The following is a 21,321-nucleotide window of genomic DNA, read 5'->3' as shown; positions in this document are numbered from 1 at the left end:
GGAGAGACCTCATACTAGCTCTCCATACATCAGCAAGCTTAGGTCACATCACAAAAGCCAAGTCAGCCATCACATGATGCCACTTTTACAGAAAACACCAGATGGAAGCGAGGTTTATCGACCCTTCTCCTACACAGACATGCACTGCATCCTGGATAAGATGCCTCCTCCTACAGAAGGTGGAGGCCCATGGATGGAGAAATTCTGTAACCTTACAATGGGACACAAAATCGCACTAGGCGATTGGAGAGCTCTGTTGGCACAACAGCTCTCCAGCTGGGAACTTACTGCATTAGAAACACAAGCAAAGACTTCAAAACGACCTGATAGTGAATCATTTTCCAGGCATGCCACGGCCATTGGCCGAGCTATGAGACAACGTTTCTCCACTCCAGCTGGAGCCATACACTCTCTCACATTTCACATTGACCCAGAGGAAAATGTTACCACATTCCTCCACAAATGTAAAAACACTTGGACTGACGTAGCAGGTGTACACCCAGGCTCTGATAGCTTACAGACCACTTTGTTTCGCAAAGCAGTGATGGAAGGAGTGCCCGCAGCAGTTAGAGAGGCCTTAGATAACAATCCTGATCTCCCAGGGTGTGACACCGAACAATGGGAGAAACATCTAACACACCATCTTAAGAAACATAGAGCCAAACAGATGGAGGTTAAGAATAACACAGAAGCTAACCAACTTCAACTGCTTAAACTTCAGTTGGAGGATGCTCGCCGTAAGGCAACAGATATCAAAAAGGCAGATAAAATGACCAATAATCAGATGGTGGCTCAGGCGCAGCAGCAGTCCTCCGAGCCACACACGCCAGATCTCTTTCCCACCCCACCATGGGTGGATCCATCTCCTCCAAAATGGGGTAATCAAGGGGGGGGCATGAGAGGTTTTGGGAGTCGAGGTACGGGCCGTGGCGTGTCTAGGGGTGGCCGTGGGCGTGGTAGTTGCCATATCTGTGGGGACCCCGGTCATTGGAGAAACCAGTGCCCCCAACAGACTTGGTCTTATGGTACGGATAACGACTGGTCGGCCGCACGCAATCGAGGCAGAGGCTGGGGACCGCCACGACCAGGCGGTTTTAGGGGGCAACCCAGAGGAGGGTTTCAGCCGCAGGGACACCAGGCTCCAAATTCTAACCTGGCCCCACAGGGACAGTTCCCGCAGGTGCAGTGGGACGAATCCCAGACTTATTGACGAAGCCCAAGAACCCCAACGCAGGAGGGGCTGGCGGACCCCTATCTGCAGCTGACAGTACTAAAACAAGAACTGCCTTTTTTGCTTGACTCAGGGGCAAGGTATTCCACACTCAACTCACCAGTCTCTAGAACCTTGCTCTCATCCTCTGCAGTCGAGCTCACAGGGTTCTCGGGACGACCGCAGAGTCTTCCGCTCACAAAACCCCTAACCACAACCATCCTCCATGCGGGACAGACTTTTGCACACAACTATGTTTCCTCTCAATCGTGCCCCGTCAATCTCTTAGGGCGAGACATACTGTTGAAGTGCGGAGCTTCCATTCTCTGCAGTCCAGAGGGACTGATTGTCACATTTCCAAACGGATACACCATAAACTGTTCTGTCTCCACCACACACTCCACCTCTCAAATGTTGCTCATGGCAGACAACACTCCTGGAGCAGAAGGACTGTGGGCAGACATTTACTGGGGTCTTGTGAACACGCCTCCGGGGACCCAGGGTATTGGTGCTCTCTATCAGTCTTGGCGTCCCTGGATTCAGTCATTACACCCGTACACTCCTCCTCCCGATCCTCTCCATGTAACTCTTTACTATGATCGAAATGGTGATGAGCTATATCAGCAAGCCTTCTATTCGGACGCAGAAGGGGTGGGATGGGAGATCCAGTCGACATGTGTGTGGGTGGGAAAGGAGGGCGTGGCAGCTGCGGTTGAGCTAACCCCCGAGCAGTTAAGATGGTACGAGGGAGCTGCAGACGCATCTCCCCATATCTCTTTAGCTATACATGCCAACCATCAAGCTAAAGACTTAGGTCCTATGTGTAAAAGACTGTCACAGCTCACCGATTGGCAACCCACACAAATTCCACAGGTATTGTTTTCCCCATCTGAGGGTGCATACCAAATAACACAGACAGCTGAAGACACAGCCGTATTGGAGCACAGGCAGATAGAAAGATGGCATGGCAGGGAGAAGACTGACCACGTAGATGCTGCTGCAATGTTGAGGGCCCTTCCAGACAGCTTGTGGTCCGCAGGATCAACTGATGTAGGGTTTTGTTCTCACATTTCTCCTGTAACCTTTGACCTCACAGACTCCACACCTATTTGGCAGACACAATATCGACACAAACCTGCCGCCGAGGCCGGCATTGCAGACACCATTGAAGGATTATTTGCCGCAGGAGTATTAGAGCCCTCCACCTCTAAGTGGAACACACCTATTCTACCAGTTGAAAAACAAAACACAGGCAAATACCGTATGGCTCATGATCTCAGGCGTATCAATGCTATTGTCTCCACCCCCACTGTCCCTGTCCCCAATCCGTATACAGCTCTCTCTAGCCTCACACCAACACATCAGTGGTTCTCCTGTATTGACTTGGCTAACGCTTTTTTCTGTTTGCCCCTTGCCCCTCACCTGCGTGACATCTTTTCCTTCACATACGGCGGTCAGCAGTTGCAGTACACTAGAGTCCCACAAGGGTTCATACTCTCACCAGGGGTGTTTAATCAGACCCTGAAACATCAATTGGCAGACCTCCCTCTGCCCCCTGACGTGGTTGTCATACAGTATGTGGATGATATCTTACTGGCGGCCCCGACCCCTTCCACCTGCCTGGAGGCCACGCAGGCAGTCCTGCTTCGCCTCTCTGACACTGGCTTTAAAGTCTCCAAGTCCAAACTTCAGTGTTGCCGCCAACAGGTGTCGTTTCTTGGCCGTGTTGTATCTAACAAAGGCACGGCCCTGTCACCTTCTCATCGGGAGTCCATTCTTAACCATCCTCTCCCTCAAACTGTGAAAGACATGCTATCTTTTCTGGGCCTTACAGGCTACAGTAAAAACTATGTAGCCGCCTACGGGGAACTGACACACCCCCTCCGGGCCCTAGTTAACGAGCAAGGCATGAGAAATCTAGCTGCACCTCTCAACTGGACCAAGGATGCAGAATCCTCGTTCATCCAGCTGAAACAATCCATGTCACGCGCAGCTGATTTGGCCATCCCAGACTACACTCTCCCGTTTTTCCTGGATGTTTCTGAAAAAGCACATACCGTATCCGGAGTTCTTTTTCAGAAAAAAGGGGGAGGTAGACAGGTACTGATGTATGCTAGCATTTCCCTAGATCCAACAGAAGAGAGACACCCACCATGCACACGACATGCGGCTGGAGTGGCTAAAATTTTGCAAAAAACAGCACACATTGTGATGGGACACGCGCTAACAGTATTAACAACACATAGCATAGTGGCCTACGTCAGCTCAGCAGCATTCACCATGACATCACTCAGACAAACAAGGCTGGAAAAAATCCTAAACGCACCTCACATAACATTCACACATGAAGGGATCAATATGGCAGATCATATAGGAGAAGGTGAGCCTCACAGGTGCGAGGAGAAAGTACAAGAAGACGTCAGGGTAAGAGAAGGGCTACACACAAAAGCTCTAGCAGACGCAGAAGAGATCTTGTACACAGACGGATGCTGTTTCAGACATCCAACAGAAGGGCTAAAAGCAGCATATGCAGTGGTCAGGCAGACAGATGCAGGGTTTCAGGAGATCATCACAGAGACAGTGAAAGGGAAAGAATCCTCCCAAAGAGCTGAATTCCAAGCGATGATTGCAGCTCTAGAATGGTCAGCTGGAAAAAAGGTGAATATCTACACCGACTCTGCCTACGTGGTAGGAGCCATCCATGTGGAGATGCCTCAATGGATGAGATCCGGTTTTTTAACAACAGCCAAAACGCCCATCAAACACAAAGAGGAGATGATGACACTTAAAGAGGCTCTTATGAAGCCAGACCAGGTAGCTGTCATCAAGTGCAAAGGACATGATAACTCAGGGACAATAGTATCCAAAGGGAACAGAGCAGCAGATGAGGCAGCAAAAAGAAAGGCAGGGTATAGCACCCAATATGTGATGCTACAAACAGAGAAAACAATACATGATCTGTTGCCCCCGTGTGATGTAAATATGTTAATAACAGAACAAGAAAAAGTATCACCAGAAGAGCTCACTGTCTGGAGAGACAGAGGAGCAACCAAAGTAGAAGGTATATGGAGGTCCCCGGATGGGAGGCCAGCATTACCTCCAGGACTGAAATTGTCAGTCCTACAAGAAGCACACGGGATGTCTCACTGTGGAAAAACACAGATGGCAAGACACCTAACACATTGGTGGCACCCATTCTTACCAGCTATGGTAGAAAATCATGTGCGTGAGTGTAAAATATGTACAGAATATAATGTGAAGTCAACTGTGAAGCCTCATCAGGGAAGGTTTCCACTTCCAAAACTACCAGGTCAGGAGATTGTGATTGATTACACAGACATGTTGGAGCGAGTAGGAGGATACAGGTATCTTCTGGTAGCAGTGGATGCATACACTGGCTGGCCAGAAGCCATACCTGCAAAATCAGAGGATGCAAAAACAGTAATCAAATTCCTGGTAAATCAATACATTCCCAGGCACGGGTTTCCTAAACGCATCCGGTCTGACAATGGAACCCACTTTAAAAACAAAGACCTACAACAGGTAGAGAAAGCCCTGGGACTAAAACACGCATTTGGCACGGTCTATCATCCTCAATCACAAGGAAAAGTAGAAAGGATGAATCAGTCTATCAAAGGGAAGATAGGCAAAATTTGTGCTCAGACTAAGATGAATTGGGTAGATGCTTTACCCTTAGCTCTGATGTCAATCAGGAGCTCAGTCAGCTCATTAACAGGGTTTACCCCATATGAGTTGAAAACGGGTCAGCAGTTCCCGGGACCGGGAGCTGGAGTGCAGACCGTAGAGGAGGAAAGGAAAGGTTTGAAATACAAACCATATTATGACCAACTAACAGCTTTGGTGTCAGCTTTTTCCAAACAGGTGACTGAACCGGAGAAAGGTGGAGAGGAAAAGGAGCCCTCAACAGCAGAGTGGGTCCTCCTGAAAGTGCTCAAAAGAAAGTGGTCAGAACCAAGGTGGACTGGCCCCTACAAAGTCGTGGAACGGACGTCCCACGCAGTGAAACTCCAAGGGAAAGGTGACACTTGGTATCATTGGAGTCAGTGTGCCGCAGCAGAACCCCCTGCTCGAACACTGGAAGAGATAGCAAGTTGCAAAGAGTAGAAACTGAAAGACTTGAAAAGGGGGAACAAGTTCTCTTAGCTGTAGCATACAGCTGACATTTTTTTTAGTTTTTTTTTACTATTAGCAAAGTGCGGACGGTGGTCCTGTGAAAGGTGAGAAGGTTTAAAGCTCCTATAGGTGATTATTCTTGCCTAGAGTATAAGTGAGAAGACAATAGTCCAGGATCTAGAAAGATAGCTTGCATTTACATATACATTCCATTTTAAGTAGATTTAGCGGGATATTAAGATGTTTACTAGATTGAGAATAGAGCCTCACCATGATAAGTGGTGTTGGCTGGGAGTGATTACATTAACAGGTGTGATTGTTGTATCTTTAATGTTTTATGAATCTTCCTTCAGGGACGCAGACCAGACCCCACCACTGAACCACTCCAAACGCAGCACTCAGAGCACAGACTGCATCGACAGATATGGAGGCATAGAATTAAAGTACACAATGGGACAGAACACGGGGTTCCAGTTCGACCTGTGCTCTGTAATAAACTGTGGAAACAAGGAGGCGAACTGGAGGGGGTATGATGTATATTTATGTATGTTAACAAATGAAGGCAGGTGGTGTCCAACCTGGGATTTTGTGCTCACCTGGACGGGTGTTAGTTGGACACCTAGACCCTGCGAGAAAGGGAAGTGGTGTGCGAGAGATAAGGTAAACTTGCAACGACAAACATATCAATCACACCAAGGCTCACACGAGCATAACCCCATATTGCTCAGTGTATATAACCTGACACAGAACCCTCTCCCCCGTGGCCCCTGCAGCACAACAGACGGAACAGCTTATTTTATCTTAGGAGTACATCATCCTGGCACAGACACCAAAGGGTTAATTAAAATCACATTCTTACAACCGCCTCCTCCAAATAAAACTAGTACGACTACACCGCAAACCGACACAGCCTCGACTCCAGCGATGACAGTGCAAAAGGAAGGTATAATTAGCATTGACTACTCTAAATTGACACGCAGTGATATGATTAAAATTGCTACAGGATATGGTGACAGAAACTTATGGCTAGATTGGATTGCCGCTACAGCGAGCTCAATGAATATGTCAAACTGTGTAGCCTGCTCTTCAGCTAGACCTACTATGTTCACCACGCCAGCCCCTTTATTCCCGGAGGAAGATCCAAGAGGATTTAATTGCATGATTAACATGACCATGTTTGCCGAACCTAGTGGATGCCGCACACTTAGCTCAGTATTTCCTGTTGTAAGAAATCACACTGTCCCACCAACCTTTACTCCTAATAAAAATGTTGACAGAATCAATTATGTTCATTACAATGTCCTTAGACTTGCTAACGCCACTAGAGATGCAGTGAGTGGACTGTCAGAACAGCTGGCAGCTACCTCATTAATGACAGTGCAGAACCGCATTGCCTTAGACATGTTATTGGCAGAAAAAGGGGGCGTATGTTCTATGTTTCAGGGATTGTGCTGTACTTTTATTCCCAACAACACCGCTCCGGACGGTTCGGTGACAAGAGCACTGGAAGGGCTACGCACCCTCTCACAAGAAATGCACGACAACTCAGGTATCAATAACCCATTGGGTGGTGTGTTTGAGCAGTGGTTCGGTAAGTGGAAAAATTTGGTGGTCTCGGTATTGCTCTCCCTGATTGGAATGATTGCTGTATTAGGCTTGTGTGGATGTTGTTGTATCCCATGCATTAGATCTCTTTGTGAACGCATGATAGTAGCAGCAGTGGAGAAGAAGAGTCCTTATCCTCCCCCTCCTTATCAAATGGCTCAGATTGAGACAACTGCTCTACTTGGGAACCCGAGCCCAGACTCTGAGTCGGAGGTCGAGGTGTAAGTGGTCTCATGTTTAATGAGACCAAAAGGGGGACTGTTGGGATATTGTACATATTAAAAGTATGTATTCAGATAACAGTTAATCACCAGTATGCCTTTTTGTATTAAGATGTGTGCTTCCAAGCTTGATGTGTTATGAAGAATATGTAGTTGCTTGGATAGTGGAAAAGTACAGAGTGTCCGTTAGAAATGAACATACAGAAGACACATGGTTTGAAGTAGATGTCCTTGTAAAGTGTGTGAGTCAGAGAATGACAGAGTGTGCGTACTTGTGACAGAAAGGAAATATCTCTCACAGACAGACAAAGAGGAGTCAGATAGCAGCGAGGTTAGGTCAATCAGAGAGAAAACAGGCGCACTGCATGCAGATTCATAGCAGACCAATCAGAAGTGGAAGACGACGCGGGGACATCGACAACGGACCAATCAGAAGAGGACAACGGCTTGCGTGCACATTTTATCTGAACTGTTACGTCTTATATACTGGGTCAGGGAAATACAGAGTGTGAGACTTCGTGAACTGACACACATTTGTTGGTGTTAGGGAAAGAAGTTTCGACCCAGAGCTCTGTAAGCTTTATTCTTCTGCTGGATTAAATAAATACTTGAATTGAGACCGAATATCTTCTCCTATTCTCTTCATAAAAGAACGCGCTGGAGACGGCTCACACATAGAGTACGTTGTTTAGTAGATTGAGCAAACTGTTCTCCAACATCCTGTAGACTCACATCTTACACAGCAAAGTAGCGTTGAAGTCACCGGATTTCCTTGAGTTGGTTGATATGAGAAAATCAGTCGGAGTTGTTGAAGTTCTGTCACCAAGTTTTATTCAAAGCAAAGATCTTTGGAGATCACACAATACAGAGGCAAGTCTGCATCAATACCAGTGAGATCTGATCCACTCTTCTCAAACACAGCTTTATAATCTTTTAGTCAGTCCTCCCCCCATATCTAAGACATTCCAAAGGCTATGCATTTGTCTCATCTCAGCACTTTTATTCTCAAGGACAAGGTCATAGCATGCATTTTCAACAGTAACTTACATTTAGAATGAGTTTGATACTTTTCCAACAGCTCTGCACCTGCGTGCATGTTTTCTTTCAATGTGGTCTCTCTTCTCTCGTTATGCTGACTCATCTCTTTCTCCGTGTGGATGTGGCACTGAGACGAACAGTTTACTCCTTTCATTGTTCATACAATCTAAACTTGTAACAGTAAGCTCCACAGTCTACATTCGCCATTTTCTCGTGCTGCTGTGGTAAGTTTTATTTGATAAAATATAACGTTTCAGGGCAATATTATTTCAATATCACTAACAGTGAATTTAATTCCAGTTGAATGACTAAATATAATATGAAATTGTCTCAATTGTCTCGGTACATCAAACAGTGAGCAGACAACGAGGTGACTTTGTGGTGGTGACTTTTTTTAACACTAGGCCACAGCGCTGTTTTTGGGTCTCTGTGACATGCAGCCAGTACTCATAGCAGAGAGTTTATGGTAGGTACATGTCTTTCTCAGTGTTTTTGTTGCCAGATTGGGAGCTCACGATGACCACGGCTGAATTGAGAACGACACAGCCTACGAGACCAAGACGAGCAGTGGCCAAGTTGACAGCAGTGAAAAGAATAGTTTACAGTAATTTACTGGTACCTGTTGTGCCTGACACGTTGCAGCCTGGGACTGGGTAAGAGTAAACTATGTCACTTTTACCCAAAACAGTGAATATATTTGTAAAGCACATTATCAGTGTCAGGGAGTGCATGATGAGACCTGTGTAACTTAAGTTTGCAGGCAGTAGTGACCCACTGACCCTCTCATCATGCTGTTGGGGATGTTTTGTTAGTAGATTGTGTGTACAATATTTTAATGTATTATGTAAGTCATTCTTTCCTTTTGAAGTTCTAAATATGCTGTTTCCTGTAGACTACAATGGGGTGAGTAAATGGTTCAGAGTTCCAAAGACAGAGGATGTCTACAATTATGCTGAATTTTTACAAGGAGGTAAATTTAGTTACTGACCAGATGTATTTTAAAAATACAGAATGTAATACACAAAGAAATTATGGTGTCATGTTATAGATTAAGATACAACTTCATTGACCAATTTGTTGATCATAGAGGGAAATTAACACATTTACTTACCAGATAAACTGTATGTAACATTTAAAAACACCTTTATCTAGGGTCCAGGTCTATCTAGGGCAGGGGTCGGCAACCTGCGGCTCTTCACCCTCATTGTAGCGGCTCCCTTTGGCCTTGGGGAAAAAAAAAACCGAACATAAATAAATGGTATTTCTTAATTCATTTTTATTCATATTATTAGTTTATTTTGTTGGGCACTTTTCTTGGAGTTTGAGTTGTTGCCATCTAATTTTAAAAGAACTATTTTTAATTTCTAATTTTTCAAGGAAAATATACGTCAGTCACATAACGTCATCAGCCTTCGCCTTTACGTGCAGGCGGCTTTTGTAGTGTGCGAACCCTGGATTCACCGGACTAAGTAAGCCTGATCTAGAAATTGAACTGGCTGACATGGCCGATAAAGATATGTTGGTAAATAAGTTCAAATCACTGACGGCGCCCGTCAGAAGGCTGTTCACGCTAAATAGCACAAATGGAGTGATATGGAAAAACTCCCACACCCCGACAAACTTGTTTTTGAAACATGGAGTGCCATTCCCGACGCGTATATTAACATGAAAAATTATGCCTTCGGAGTCCTGTCCATCTTTGGCTCAACATACTTATGCGAGCAAGTTTTCTCAAACATGAATTTCATTTAGTCCAAATATCGCCCCCGCCTCACAGATGAGAGCCTCCAGTCCTGTATAAAGATTAAAGTCACATCTTACAGCCCCGACATAGGGAAGATCTGCAGCGAACTTCAGACACAGAAGTCACATTAAACAGGCAAGAACAATAGCATTTAAAAAGCAATTTTTTCCCCCCAAAAACGCAAACATTTATTTCAGACTCTGATCAGATGATGTAGTTTTTTTTTGTATGTTCAGATGCTTAGTTGATTGCAGGCTGAGCAAAAAACCCAAAGAGGACCAGAAAACACTAACATGGGCTTGTCAAAGACGCTACTAATTTTATATTTATTTTTAAAGCTGCAGCTAAATTTTTAATTTATATTAAAGTGAGTTTACGAGCTCTGTTATTTTTTGCGGCACCCGACGATTTTTTTGGTAGAAGAGGGGGCAAAATGGCTCTTTTGATAATAAAGGTTGCAGACCCCTGATCTAGGGTCTCACTGTTGGTGTATGCTTAACTTGAATTCATGGTATGTTAAAACAGACAGTGAAGTTATCTTTTCAGTTTTAGTGGTAGCAAAATTCAGTTTACCAGCTTTTACCACCTTGATCCTGAAAGATTGGGTCAGGCTGGGACTCAGACAGGACTCAGATGCAGAGGCTTTGAAAAACACAGACTTTACTCTTGGCAGCAATGATCTCAGAACCGAGTGATAAAAGGAAACAGGGCTACGAAACATTAACTTAAAACTTAAAAGGGATGTCACGATGTTCTAAATCGATAGAAAACAAAAACCACTCCCAAAGGAGGTTTTAAAAAAAACAAAAACACTCCGTAGGGAGGAAAAACCTGACTAAGAAAACAAAAGAAACTCAAGAACTCAAAATCACTCATACAGAGGAAACACAAAAGGCTACGGAAAAAGAGCCAAACTCAGGTATGGAAATTACAAACAAAAATTCACTCAGTCACGGAAACATTTCAAAATAAGTACATCTAGGCTTCGTGCTTATTTCCTTCCAGACAGTGTTCGGACCCAGTCACTCCCACACACACGACGCCCTTGTGAAGGAAGAGATGGACTGTTTAAAAAACAAACAAGCAAACAACACCGCCGCTCATCTCTTCCCTCAGTCTGTCGGAAGAGACTTCCAAAAATTCGGTGTCGTCATCAATGACCAGCTGACTGGCCAGTGCTGTGGCAGAGCGTGACGTCTGCGCTGCCAGCGTGGAACGCACGTCTCGCACCAGTCCAGGAAGTGAACATTCCGGTCCAACCTGCGGGTCACAGCAGAGGAGTGAAAACGGCAACTACTTGTCGGCGTTGACATCCACCACACTCTTGTTGCTACCGATTTTGCGTCCCCGGACAGAGTGTCGGTCGTGTGCGGTGAAGGTAAGAATCGGCTGGAACGAGCCCGTGCAGCTGTTAAGCTACGTCAACCGTCTGTGGCTAGTAGCGTGTAGTAGAGTGTTGCTAGCTCGCTGCCGGTGTCCTGCTCTCTGTGGCGGGGGTGAAGCGCAATCAGGCGTATTGCAGTAATTCTTTGGTCACCACCGATGTGTCCACTGGAAGAAAGAAGCTGGCAACTGCTCATTTAACAACCCGTGGATCCTCATCCATTAACATGACAGCAGCAGCGCACCTGTCCTAGCCGCCAGCCTTGACAAATATGACATGACAGATGATAGCTGATAAATTAGTTCACATTCAGTGTTTGTCCTCGTTGGTTAAACAGGATAGACTTTAGAGAATAATAATGATGACTAGTACATTTCCTCTTGTATGTGTCTGTCCCACAGTAATGTATGACCAAAATGAATTACATGAACTTTAATCCTATCTGTGTTTGTTTGTGTATGCCACTCGGTGTATGTGTGTGAATGTTTGTGTATGTGGATATATCTTTTGTATTGTGTCATTCTTTTGTTGTGTGTTTGTCTCTGTCCTGAAAAAAGTAAACAACATTGACTTTTACCTGGTGTGCTTGTGTCTGTGTGTCAGTTTGTGTATGTGTGTGTCAGTTGATAAACTACTTTTAACATCAGAGGTGCACACACACCTGCAGCTGTCGTTTGGTCTGGGGAGACAACGCCCTGAGGGCGGAGAGCCCAAATGAGCCAATATTTGCATTGGTGAAGCACTTGGGACCCTAAGCCTAACTGACCAGACAGTGATTGCCACAAGTTCCTGAAGCAGTTGGTGTCTTTTGGTGTAGTCTAAAATGTGGACAAGACACTAAAAAACAGAGACATTTATGCTGTTCTCCTGAGAAATTGTATTGGAGTGAATGGGAGAAATGGATGGTGGACATGTCTATTAGAGGCTGACATTCTGTGTATGTGTGTGAGTATATGTGTGAATATGTATGTGTATGTATCTTTTATTGTGCGTCTCTGTGTGTTAGTTAACCAACTTCTCTAATGTCTGTCATAAAGTCATTGCTTGCATCTGCAGCTGTCACCTGTTGCTCCAGGGTTGCAGGGGCAAAGCCCTGAGCGTAGGGTTTTTCGTGTATCTTCAGCGTAAAACAGGTGTTTCAAACTCAGGGGCCACATGCAGCCCAATTCAAATCGTCCAGACCAGTAAAATAACAGCGTAATAACTAATAAATAAACCTGAAAAATGAAATGTTTTACATTTAATGATCTTAAACCTAATAATCACCCTTTAACAAAACACGTTTTCATTTTTTTTTTTTTTTAAGAAAAACAAGTGTAATTTCAACAGCATTACACATCAGTTAATCATTTATATATGTGCACTACATCTTACACATCACAGTGGATCTGCAATGGCACAAACCAAGTCACAGGTATTTGGAACTCAGCATTTGACTATGTAAAAACTTTCATGTATATTACAAACTGTGATAACATTTAAACATAAAAACATTTATGGAACTTGTGTCCAACAGCACTCCACCAAACCAAACTCTTTTCTGCTGAAGCTGCTTACTGACATATTGCACAATCTTCAGTGTCTTTAAATATTGCTAGACTAGGTACTCATTTCAACAGTACTGTATGCATCACAGTGCAAAAGTGACTGAAGCAGCATTTTACCTTGTTTAATTTGTTGCTTGAAACTTGGCATTTTTTATCCTTCGCAAGTGCATTAATATTGTGTCAACCGACACATGGTGTAGCAATGTTCCACACAATGTTCACCAAGTCTTACGTTAACCAGTGAGGCTAACATATAGTGATAGCTTGCTAACGTACCCACTGTCAAGCTGGACTTTGTCCTGGGATGATAGGATGATAAGTTTGTTGCTGGTGTGCTTCCATGGAAGAATAAAAATGTGATATCTGAGAAAGAAACAAAAGAGCTCCTATTCCCTCTTAAATAAAGAGTCTTACAACACATTGTCCCCCACAGAGCCCTGAGCTCAACATCATGGAACTATTCTTGGATCAGTTGAAGAGACATTAAGATCCTGAATCCACAAGAGGTCTATAGCAAGATGCTGGATACATTTACCTGCCAAGTACCTGAAGACATCTATTCAGAAAGTATGTGTGTGAATGGAGGACAACTATTGTTTCAAAGGCAGAAGGTTAGAGATACCTTGGTAAAGAGACTTTCACACCAGAGCGGTGTACTACGAAGCAAGATTAATGCGTTAGCGAGGTACGTTGAGCATAAAACCAGACTTTCCCATGTCACGAAGGTGGCTCTTTAAGATGGCTATATCGCCATGGTAACTCATGCTGCAAACATAACCCGGTCCGGACCAGGTTATGTTCTGATTTTAGCTTAAAGTCGGCTATAAAAAGCGCTTCCCTTTCATTGAGCATCCTCTTTGAACATGGCCTCACTGTTTTTGGAAAATCCAGTGTATTAAGGTGCCCAAAATGTCAGAGGTGCTCTTCAGAGGGAGAGTTTTTCCAGAACGAAGTGTTCCATTGGCATTTTCTAATGATATTCTCTATGAGCGATAAAGTTTCTCAGCTGAGGAAATAAGTTACATATGCAATCTTGTTGAATCGTATCTCCTCTCCCTGTGGCATTAATGAGCAAGAAACTTAATTATTTCAAATTAAACTCTTAGATGCAGTGACTGGACCTTTCACTTGACTATAAGGTCAAAAATGGCCCGTTAGAATCAACATGTTTTTTATGCCACTTTTGTCATTTTGGCTAAGGGCTAAATGTGTATTAAATTTTGTATTATATTTTGGTCCACACAAGAATGCTTTTATGTATAAAATATTCACTTTTTTACATTTTTAACATTGTTTTTTTTTTTTTTTTTTTTTGAAAAATTGGAAAAGAATTCATCCATTTTGTGAGTGTGACTGTCTAACAGTGCAGACAGTTCCTCACTCTTTTCTTGCCTACTTGTCTCCTCACTATATGTAGTTGTGACACACTACCTGTTTCTGGCTGTAATCATTGCACACAGGTACATTGCATTGCCCACACTGACTGCTGTCTTCATGGTCTTTGTTACTTGGGCAGATCTGACACCTCTTTCTCTTTGGTTCGGCCTTTCTGCTTCTTTCCTGTGGCTGGGTTGTGGATTTTGCCACCCCACACCTTCCCATTGCTTGACAATGATATGACAATGATTAGGTAGCTAATTTCATAAACTATAAAATAGGCAAATTGGACGATAGCGTGGCAGCATAGTGGTTAGTGCTGTTGCCCCACAATAAAGTTGCAGGTTCAGTTCCTGGCCTGGGGCCTTCCTGCGTTGGCTCTCCATCTTCTGCCTGCGTGGATTTCCTCCGGATACTCAGGTTTCTTCCCACTGTCCAAAGACAACATATTTGGGTTAACTGGTGACTCAAAACCAGTGCTTCTCAAATAGTGGGGGCGCACAGTGCGATGCCGGGGGGGGGGCGTGTGTGACCCCACGGAACGTGCTTTTTGCTGTACTAGAATAATGTGTAATTAAACGTCCACTGCAGTAGATGGCGCTCTCATTGTCAGACTGTGCGCAGGGGTTTTTAGTAGGGTTTTTGTGCACCAAGCATGCGCACATAGCTCAGAGTAGGAGATATGAATGGCAGTGAACAAACCCTCAAGAGACAACATGAAAAAATATTTAACAGGGATGAAAGGAGAGAATCTATCAAGGATCAAGTGGAGTGTTTGTTTTATGTTGTGCATGCGCACAAAAATGCCCATTTATGCATGTGCACCCCCCAACGCAAATGACATACACAAAGGTTTTCCACTGTACCACTCACCTCCAAATGGAGTTAAGCCCGGATATACTGCTCACACCAAAACGGACACACAAAGAAGAGCACAAGTTAGTTCAAAGATGTGACAGTAATCAGCTTGTGGAAGGAAATACACTCACTACATTTAATTTAAATAGAACTTCAACATAGGTTTTACAACAAGTCAGCACTAAATGTAATTGCGGTATCTCACCATTACAACCAATGATGGACACACCTAGAGCTTGGGCATGTAAATATTTTCCATTGTAAACATCTACATTGTACATACAGAACTTTGCAAAGCTTAAGTGAAGTGGGGATGTTTTTGGAAAATATGCCATAGTTTTTATTTATCTTTGAACTTCATGCAGAACAGTGATGACAGTAAAACTAAACAATTATTTGCCTGAGACCACATCTTAGTCAAATAATGACATTCAGGTTCAGGTCCTGGTTTTTAGAAAAGTAAAATGGCTTCCCTTTTATTTCCACTCACAAAAATCTCTCTTCTCTGTTTTATTTACTCACTTTTATTTCAGCGTTGTGTGAAAAGATAGTTTTGCCAAACTCCTATGTGCCTTCTCCATGTCATTTTACCCTGACTAATTTAGTTGAACAGAAGAGGTTCAGTGGTCTGAAATTATTATATCAGAGGAGTGATATGTTTTAAACTAGGCTATGAGACATGAGTAGTGGGTTGATTGTTGAATTGAATTGTTTGTTCTAATATTCTCTAACTTTTTTCCTAGCACACGCACAAAGACAGACAAATTCATTCATCTCTGATGATGGTGGACTCCACGCTAACGCAATTGGGCAAAAATATAAGTGAAGCCATGAAGATTCTGGCAGATGGACAGAGGTAAGAGGAGTAGTTTGATCCTTGTATTTAAAAAGACAATCATCAGGTCTGACAGGGAAACCATCAGTGTTACATGATGCTGCTATCTCAGGAGGATTCTTTGATCCTTGATCCTTGAAGTCCAGTCAGTGACTCAGTTGTCCCAAATGCAGCGCTACCTAATATGATATTAATCTTGTGTGTGTATGTGTGGCTTTATATCCATCTGTTCAGAGAGCTGGAGATGGGAACGACGACTCAACTTTTCAGCAGATCTAGCATCACTGGACCACTGCAAAGAGAGTAAGACTTTCACTTTCTGATACATGAAAGTCCAGGTTGGAGTTTCAAGGACCTAGTTTTCCAGTGAAATCTGACTGATTGCAGTTCTGGAGAGAAATTCTCATTCACTCAACAGTATGAGATCAAATAATAGATCAAATAGCCTGGTTTGAATGCTCAGTAAAGGTTTTGTTCGAGATGATTTGGTACCTCAACTTGTGCATCAGTCAACACCAAGTACTGCGTTAATACCACAATGTTAAAGCGATGATTGCTGTCATTGTTGTTAAACCATTACTGCATGAGTACAGTTGAATTTTTATTCTCTAAAATAATATGTATATAATAATAAATATAATACGTATCTACGAATAGATATCTTTCTCCGGTAGCTGTCCACACACTAGTGCTGCCTTGCCTAAGTAAAGCCTTACATACCCACTTTATATGTACATGTTACCTATTTCCAGCTGAACCATTGTAATGTGCTATCAAATTCCTCTACATTTTCTAACATCTAATGTACATTAAAGATAATGCTGGAGAATGAATCTTGTACAGTAGAGTACAGTAGAGAGAATAATGTGTTACTTCCACTATGTGTAGTACAAGTATTTTTCAAATGTATTTTCTTTATACTTTTTATAGTCATCACATTTTATTCACACATTGTACCGTAATTTACGACTATAAGCCGCTACTTTTTTCACATGCTTTGAACCCTGCGGCTAATTTATGGATTTTTAACGGGTAACGAGCTTCATGCCGCTAATACATTTAGTGTCACATCAGACCAATGTAATGACCAAACAGGTCACAGTGGACCAATGAAACTGTTCGAATTAAATTAAACGCATCCACACTAAATTCTTCAAATCAGTCATTTATTTTGCACTTCATGCACATACCCTTATCATGGAAAATACACAAAGCAATGCATGTGTTGCAGCTTTGTAGTTAAAGTCGATTGATCTGGTGAAAAGGCAAAATCTTTCTGTGTATCACATTTCCTCCCATATTTATGACATCTGCGGCTTATAAACAAGTGCAGCCTATATATGTACAAAACAGTTTTTCTCTTTAAATTTAGTGGGTGCGGCTTATATTCAGGTGTGCTCTATGGTCCAGAAATTAAGGTACAAATTTTTGCATTCTACTGTGTATAAAAATGACACATTTTATTTGACAAAATGTGAATAAGTGTAATATCCAGTAATATGTTGAACCAATCAATATAGCAACAAAAAACCTAGATAAGTACTAAATATACTGACATTTAATTTCCATGTACTCAATCTCATGTTAATAACATGATTAATTAAAAACAAAACAAATACCTCAAATCTAATTTCATAATGTTTTTTTCCCATAAAGTCTATCGAGGTCATCTACCCCAATATTAACAAGAAACAAACACCAAAAAAGAGACAAAAAAGAGAAATGAGCAAGAGCACAGCAACAAAAACAAGACCTTCTTCAAACCAAGGCACATATAGTACTCCCCCAAATGACCATTGGTCTCAATATGAGGAACCAAGACTCATTATTTCAGTAATCATTCTCCAAACATATCATCATAATACATAATCAACCACTTAGACCATCTGTTATCAAATAATTTCAGGTTACCTCTGAGTTTATAAGTTAAATACGCCATGTTATATATTTGTTGAACAGTATCTCTCCATTTATCAATCACAGGATGTTTTTTGAAGCCAGTTCCTTGTTACCTGTTTCAATACAGTTACGCGCAGAGCCTTTAACATTTAGAGTAAACACAAAAACTTGTGCAACAAAAAATGGACCAGACTCAGTGATTAACTCCCTTACAATAAACTTTGTCCTGCCTATGTGCCCTACAGACAATATCTAACTAGGCCAGTGAGCAGTGATAGCTAACATGTCTTTGGGGTCATCAGGTGGGAACCTCCTTTCACCAGTGTTTCGTCTAGTTAGGCCCACGACACCTCCAGGAGGCTAAACAGTGATCACTGGTGTCCCAGAGTAACCCCCCTAATGCCAGCCATCACTGTTCCTCAAACAAAGACAACTATCTCAAGCAGCTCTACTGTCAACTATTCTGACCTCTCACCAACTGCGCCAGTGAAAGCGGGATACAGACCCTGGTTCAGCTAGGGGTCAATGAAAGTGTAGAGGGTGCAGGAGGTGGAGGACAAGCTACACTAGCAGATTCAGCAAACAAGCGCACCTGGACAGTTCTATAATCAAACCAAATCAAACCAATACAGACCAACTCACCTGGACTAACCGCCTGGTCTCAAAGAGGCTCAAACAGGACACATCCTCCACTTAAATAAATTTCTTCTTCCTGGATTTCTTCCTCTGCTTCTCCCTAGAGTCTGTCTATCTTAAGCGCTCCCCCTGCTGGGCCCCCAGCTACTATTACTTCTTCTAATCCAAATCCACTGGGGAACAACAAGCTTTCCTCCTAAATCTACCTGCATTTCCCAGTCACTGGCATCCTCTAAGCTGCCTTGTTATCGTATTAACTTTCCCTCCTTCTTGAACAAACTGAATTGCAACTCTCTTTGCCTTAGACGTTCCTAAATTTGCCTGCCTCCGTATATCTATGCCTGCAGCTAAGCTTTTTAAAACCTGGTTATGTCGCCACATATACTGCTCTCCTTGTGACAGACTAACCTTACAACCTGACAAGTTGCGCTTTAGAGTTGCAGTACCTGAACACAACAAACATAGCGGGTCTCCATTTCCCCAGAGTTTTAGGTTCTGGGGAGTTGGCAATACATCATATGTTGCCCCAATCAAAAATCTAATACTGCTTTCCTCCATACTCCACAGCTCTTTCCAGCTAAGCTTTTTCTTCTCTACACCTTCCCAGTTCAACCACTGTCCCTGCTTAGCCTGAGCTACAACCTTTGCACTCCTTAATATTTCCTCCTGTCTACGAACCTCCACCTCCACAACTAGCTTCCTCTTTTCTTTGGGACCTGCTCTACTCCACACCAGTTTGCCTGGGCCAAACCCCAGGCCTCCCCGGCCTATCTATACATTACACACAATCTCTGTATGCCTAAGAGCTGCTTTTGCTTCCTGCACTGCCATTCCATTCCATTTTCTCCCATTGGTTGGGTTTGGAAACACCTTACTAACTACCACATCTTTACTCCCAGATAACAGGAGCTCTGTCCTAACCTTAGTACATTTAAACTCCTCCACTAGATGAGATACTGGGAGCTGAAGTATGCCTTTCTCATACAGTGCCACAGTGCTTAAACATCTCAAAACACCGAGCCACTTCCTAATGTAAAAGATTACTAGTCTTTCCATTTTCTCTGCAGCAGATATTGGAATCTCATGTGCCGACAGTGGCCACATCAACCTGGGAAATAATCCAAACTGCAAACACCACAGCTTTATCTTTCCTGGAAGTCGTGATTGATCTATTCTTTCCAGACCCTCAGCAAAATCCTTCCTAAACTGCACTACCTGTTCTCAGTCATGCAAATCTGCCTTGTACCACCTACCTAGACTCTTTACTGGTTTTTCCCTAATTATTGGAATTTCCTCTTCATCTATTGCAAACTTTCGATCACTTAATCTTCCTCTACTTATTGAGATACTTCTAGACTTACTAGGCTTGGTTTTCATACTAGCCCACTTTAAGTTTTTATTGAGTCTCTCAAGTATTCTTTTCATACAAATATCTATCATTTTCATTTCAAAATGTATCTGTATTCAGATGAATGTCAGCCTTTAAATTAATATTAATTTTAATTTGTATATTATTCCAAAATGGTTTTAATGATGGGCAAAACCAAAAAATATGACTAAATTTAGCATAAGATTTGCCACACTCCCTCCAGCAATTTGATATTACTTTACGATTATATTTAACTTGTTGCACTGGTTTTATAAAGTAAAGTGATTGTATTATCCATGCATACTCCCTCCAATAGGGAGATGCTGTAGTTGTATGTATATTCTGATTAATTTGCTTCCACATTTGCTTTGCTATATGTATGTTGAGTTCTTCCCATTTTCATTTAGCTTTTGTGTCTTAGCTATTTTCCAAAATAGCATACGCTATTGAAATTTGATGTGGTACTCTAACATTGTTATAGTTCTTTAACAAAAAATGGGCAAGTGGGTGTTGTTCACTTTTGGTCTTTTTTCCCATCTTACTGTCATGGATATAGCTTCTCATTTGCAAATAACGAAGATGGTGGGATTGTGGTAAATCATAATGTTTCCTTAAATTTTCAAATGGTGTTACTCCATTATCATCGAAACACTGTCCAAATTTGGTCAGTCCTCTTTGTGCCCATCTGAAACTTTTAACACCACTTGTATCTCTCTCTTGGGAGGATCCCAAAGCATCCCCACGCCAGCTGAAAGATGTAATGTCTCCAGTGGGCCACAGGTCTACTTAGAGGAGCTGATTCTCTTGCCAGCCACTTCACACTTGGCTGGAAACAATCTCCATGAAGCCAATTGGACTACTGCTGTCTGTGAGCAGCAGTGACAGACAGCAGTCTGTGGGTTAGGCTGGAAAATTCTCCTCCATAAAAATTCAGAAAAGAATTGGTAACAAAGGGAGAGTCCAAGCCTAAGGGATAAGGAGTCTGACTAATTGCCAGAAATGCAACCCAAAGTCTGACGATGGCAATACAGGGATTGAATGTCCTGTAGCGACAGGCTATCCACCCTACACTCAAGAGAACCACCTTCAAGATACATCGAAGGCCTTCTCCAGATGCACAAAACAGATATATAGTGGTTGGGTATACCCCCCACCCTCATAAGGGTCCAGCAGTCCATAGCCTGGGCGGACAGAGTGCTGAATTTCGTTATTATTAAATTTGAGTTTTGTTCTCAGAAGAATAGTTGAGTAATTGCAATTTCTCTCTGGTTTCTTTGCATTCTATGCAGTGGTCAAGATGCTGCCACCATACTGCATTTCGTTCACAACCTTATTCATGAAGAGGACGAGATGGAGGACAAGCCCAGACAGCAGTATGTTTACAGCAATGAAAAATATGACACAGTGCAGTGCATAGCGCGGCACTGCTTGGTAGCTTCATGTGTATTCTGAATCATAGAACCA

At 42.8% G+C, this 21,321-nt stretch overlaps 2 protein-coding genes across 2 annotated transcripts in view; both read left to right on the top strand.

Moving 5' to 3' along the window:
* Positions 1 to 1,022: 1,022 nt before the first annotated feature.
* On the top strand, positions 1,023 to 5,386 carry LOC115047302 (uncharacterized). Its single transcript, XM_029508126.1, has 3 exons — positions 1,023 to 1,185; positions 1,500 to 1,712; positions 2,307 to 5,386. Exons 1-3 carry the CDS (start codon positions 1,023 to 1,025, stop codon positions 5,333 to 5,335), a joined length of 3,405 nt encoding a protein of 1,134 aa, XP_029363986.1. The 3' UTR covers positions 5,336 to 5,386.
* A 5,766-nt stretch (positions 5,387 to 11,152) lies between these two features.
* Positions 11,153 to 21,321, top strand: part of pdxdc1 (pyridoxal-dependent decarboxylase domain containing 1) — a 56,128-nt gene continuing 45,959 nt past the window's right edge. The window contains exons 1-4 of the mRNA XM_029507741.1: positions 11,153 to 11,330; positions 15,862 to 15,974; positions 16,188 to 16,256; positions 21,147 to 21,230. Of these exons, the coding sequence (XP_029363601.1) occupies positions 15,898 to 15,974; positions 16,188 to 16,256; positions 21,147 to 21,230 (230 nt within the window). The 5' untranslated portion in view covers positions 11,153 to 11,330; positions 15,862 to 15,897. The remainder of the gene's footprint in view (positions 11,331 to 15,861; positions 15,975 to 16,187; positions 16,257 to 21,146; positions 21,231 to 21,321) is intronic.

This window comes from Echeneis naucrates, chromosome 8, assembly GCF_900963305.1.
Source record: "Echeneis naucrates chromosome 8, fEcheNa1.1, whole genome shotgun sequence".
Lineage (NCBI taxonomy): Eukaryota > Metazoa > Chordata > Actinopteri > Carangiformes > Echeneidae > Echeneis > Echeneis naucrates.
The sequence above is the reverse complement of the archived record's forward strand: the minus strand, read 5'-3'. Positions and strand labels throughout refer to the sequence as shown.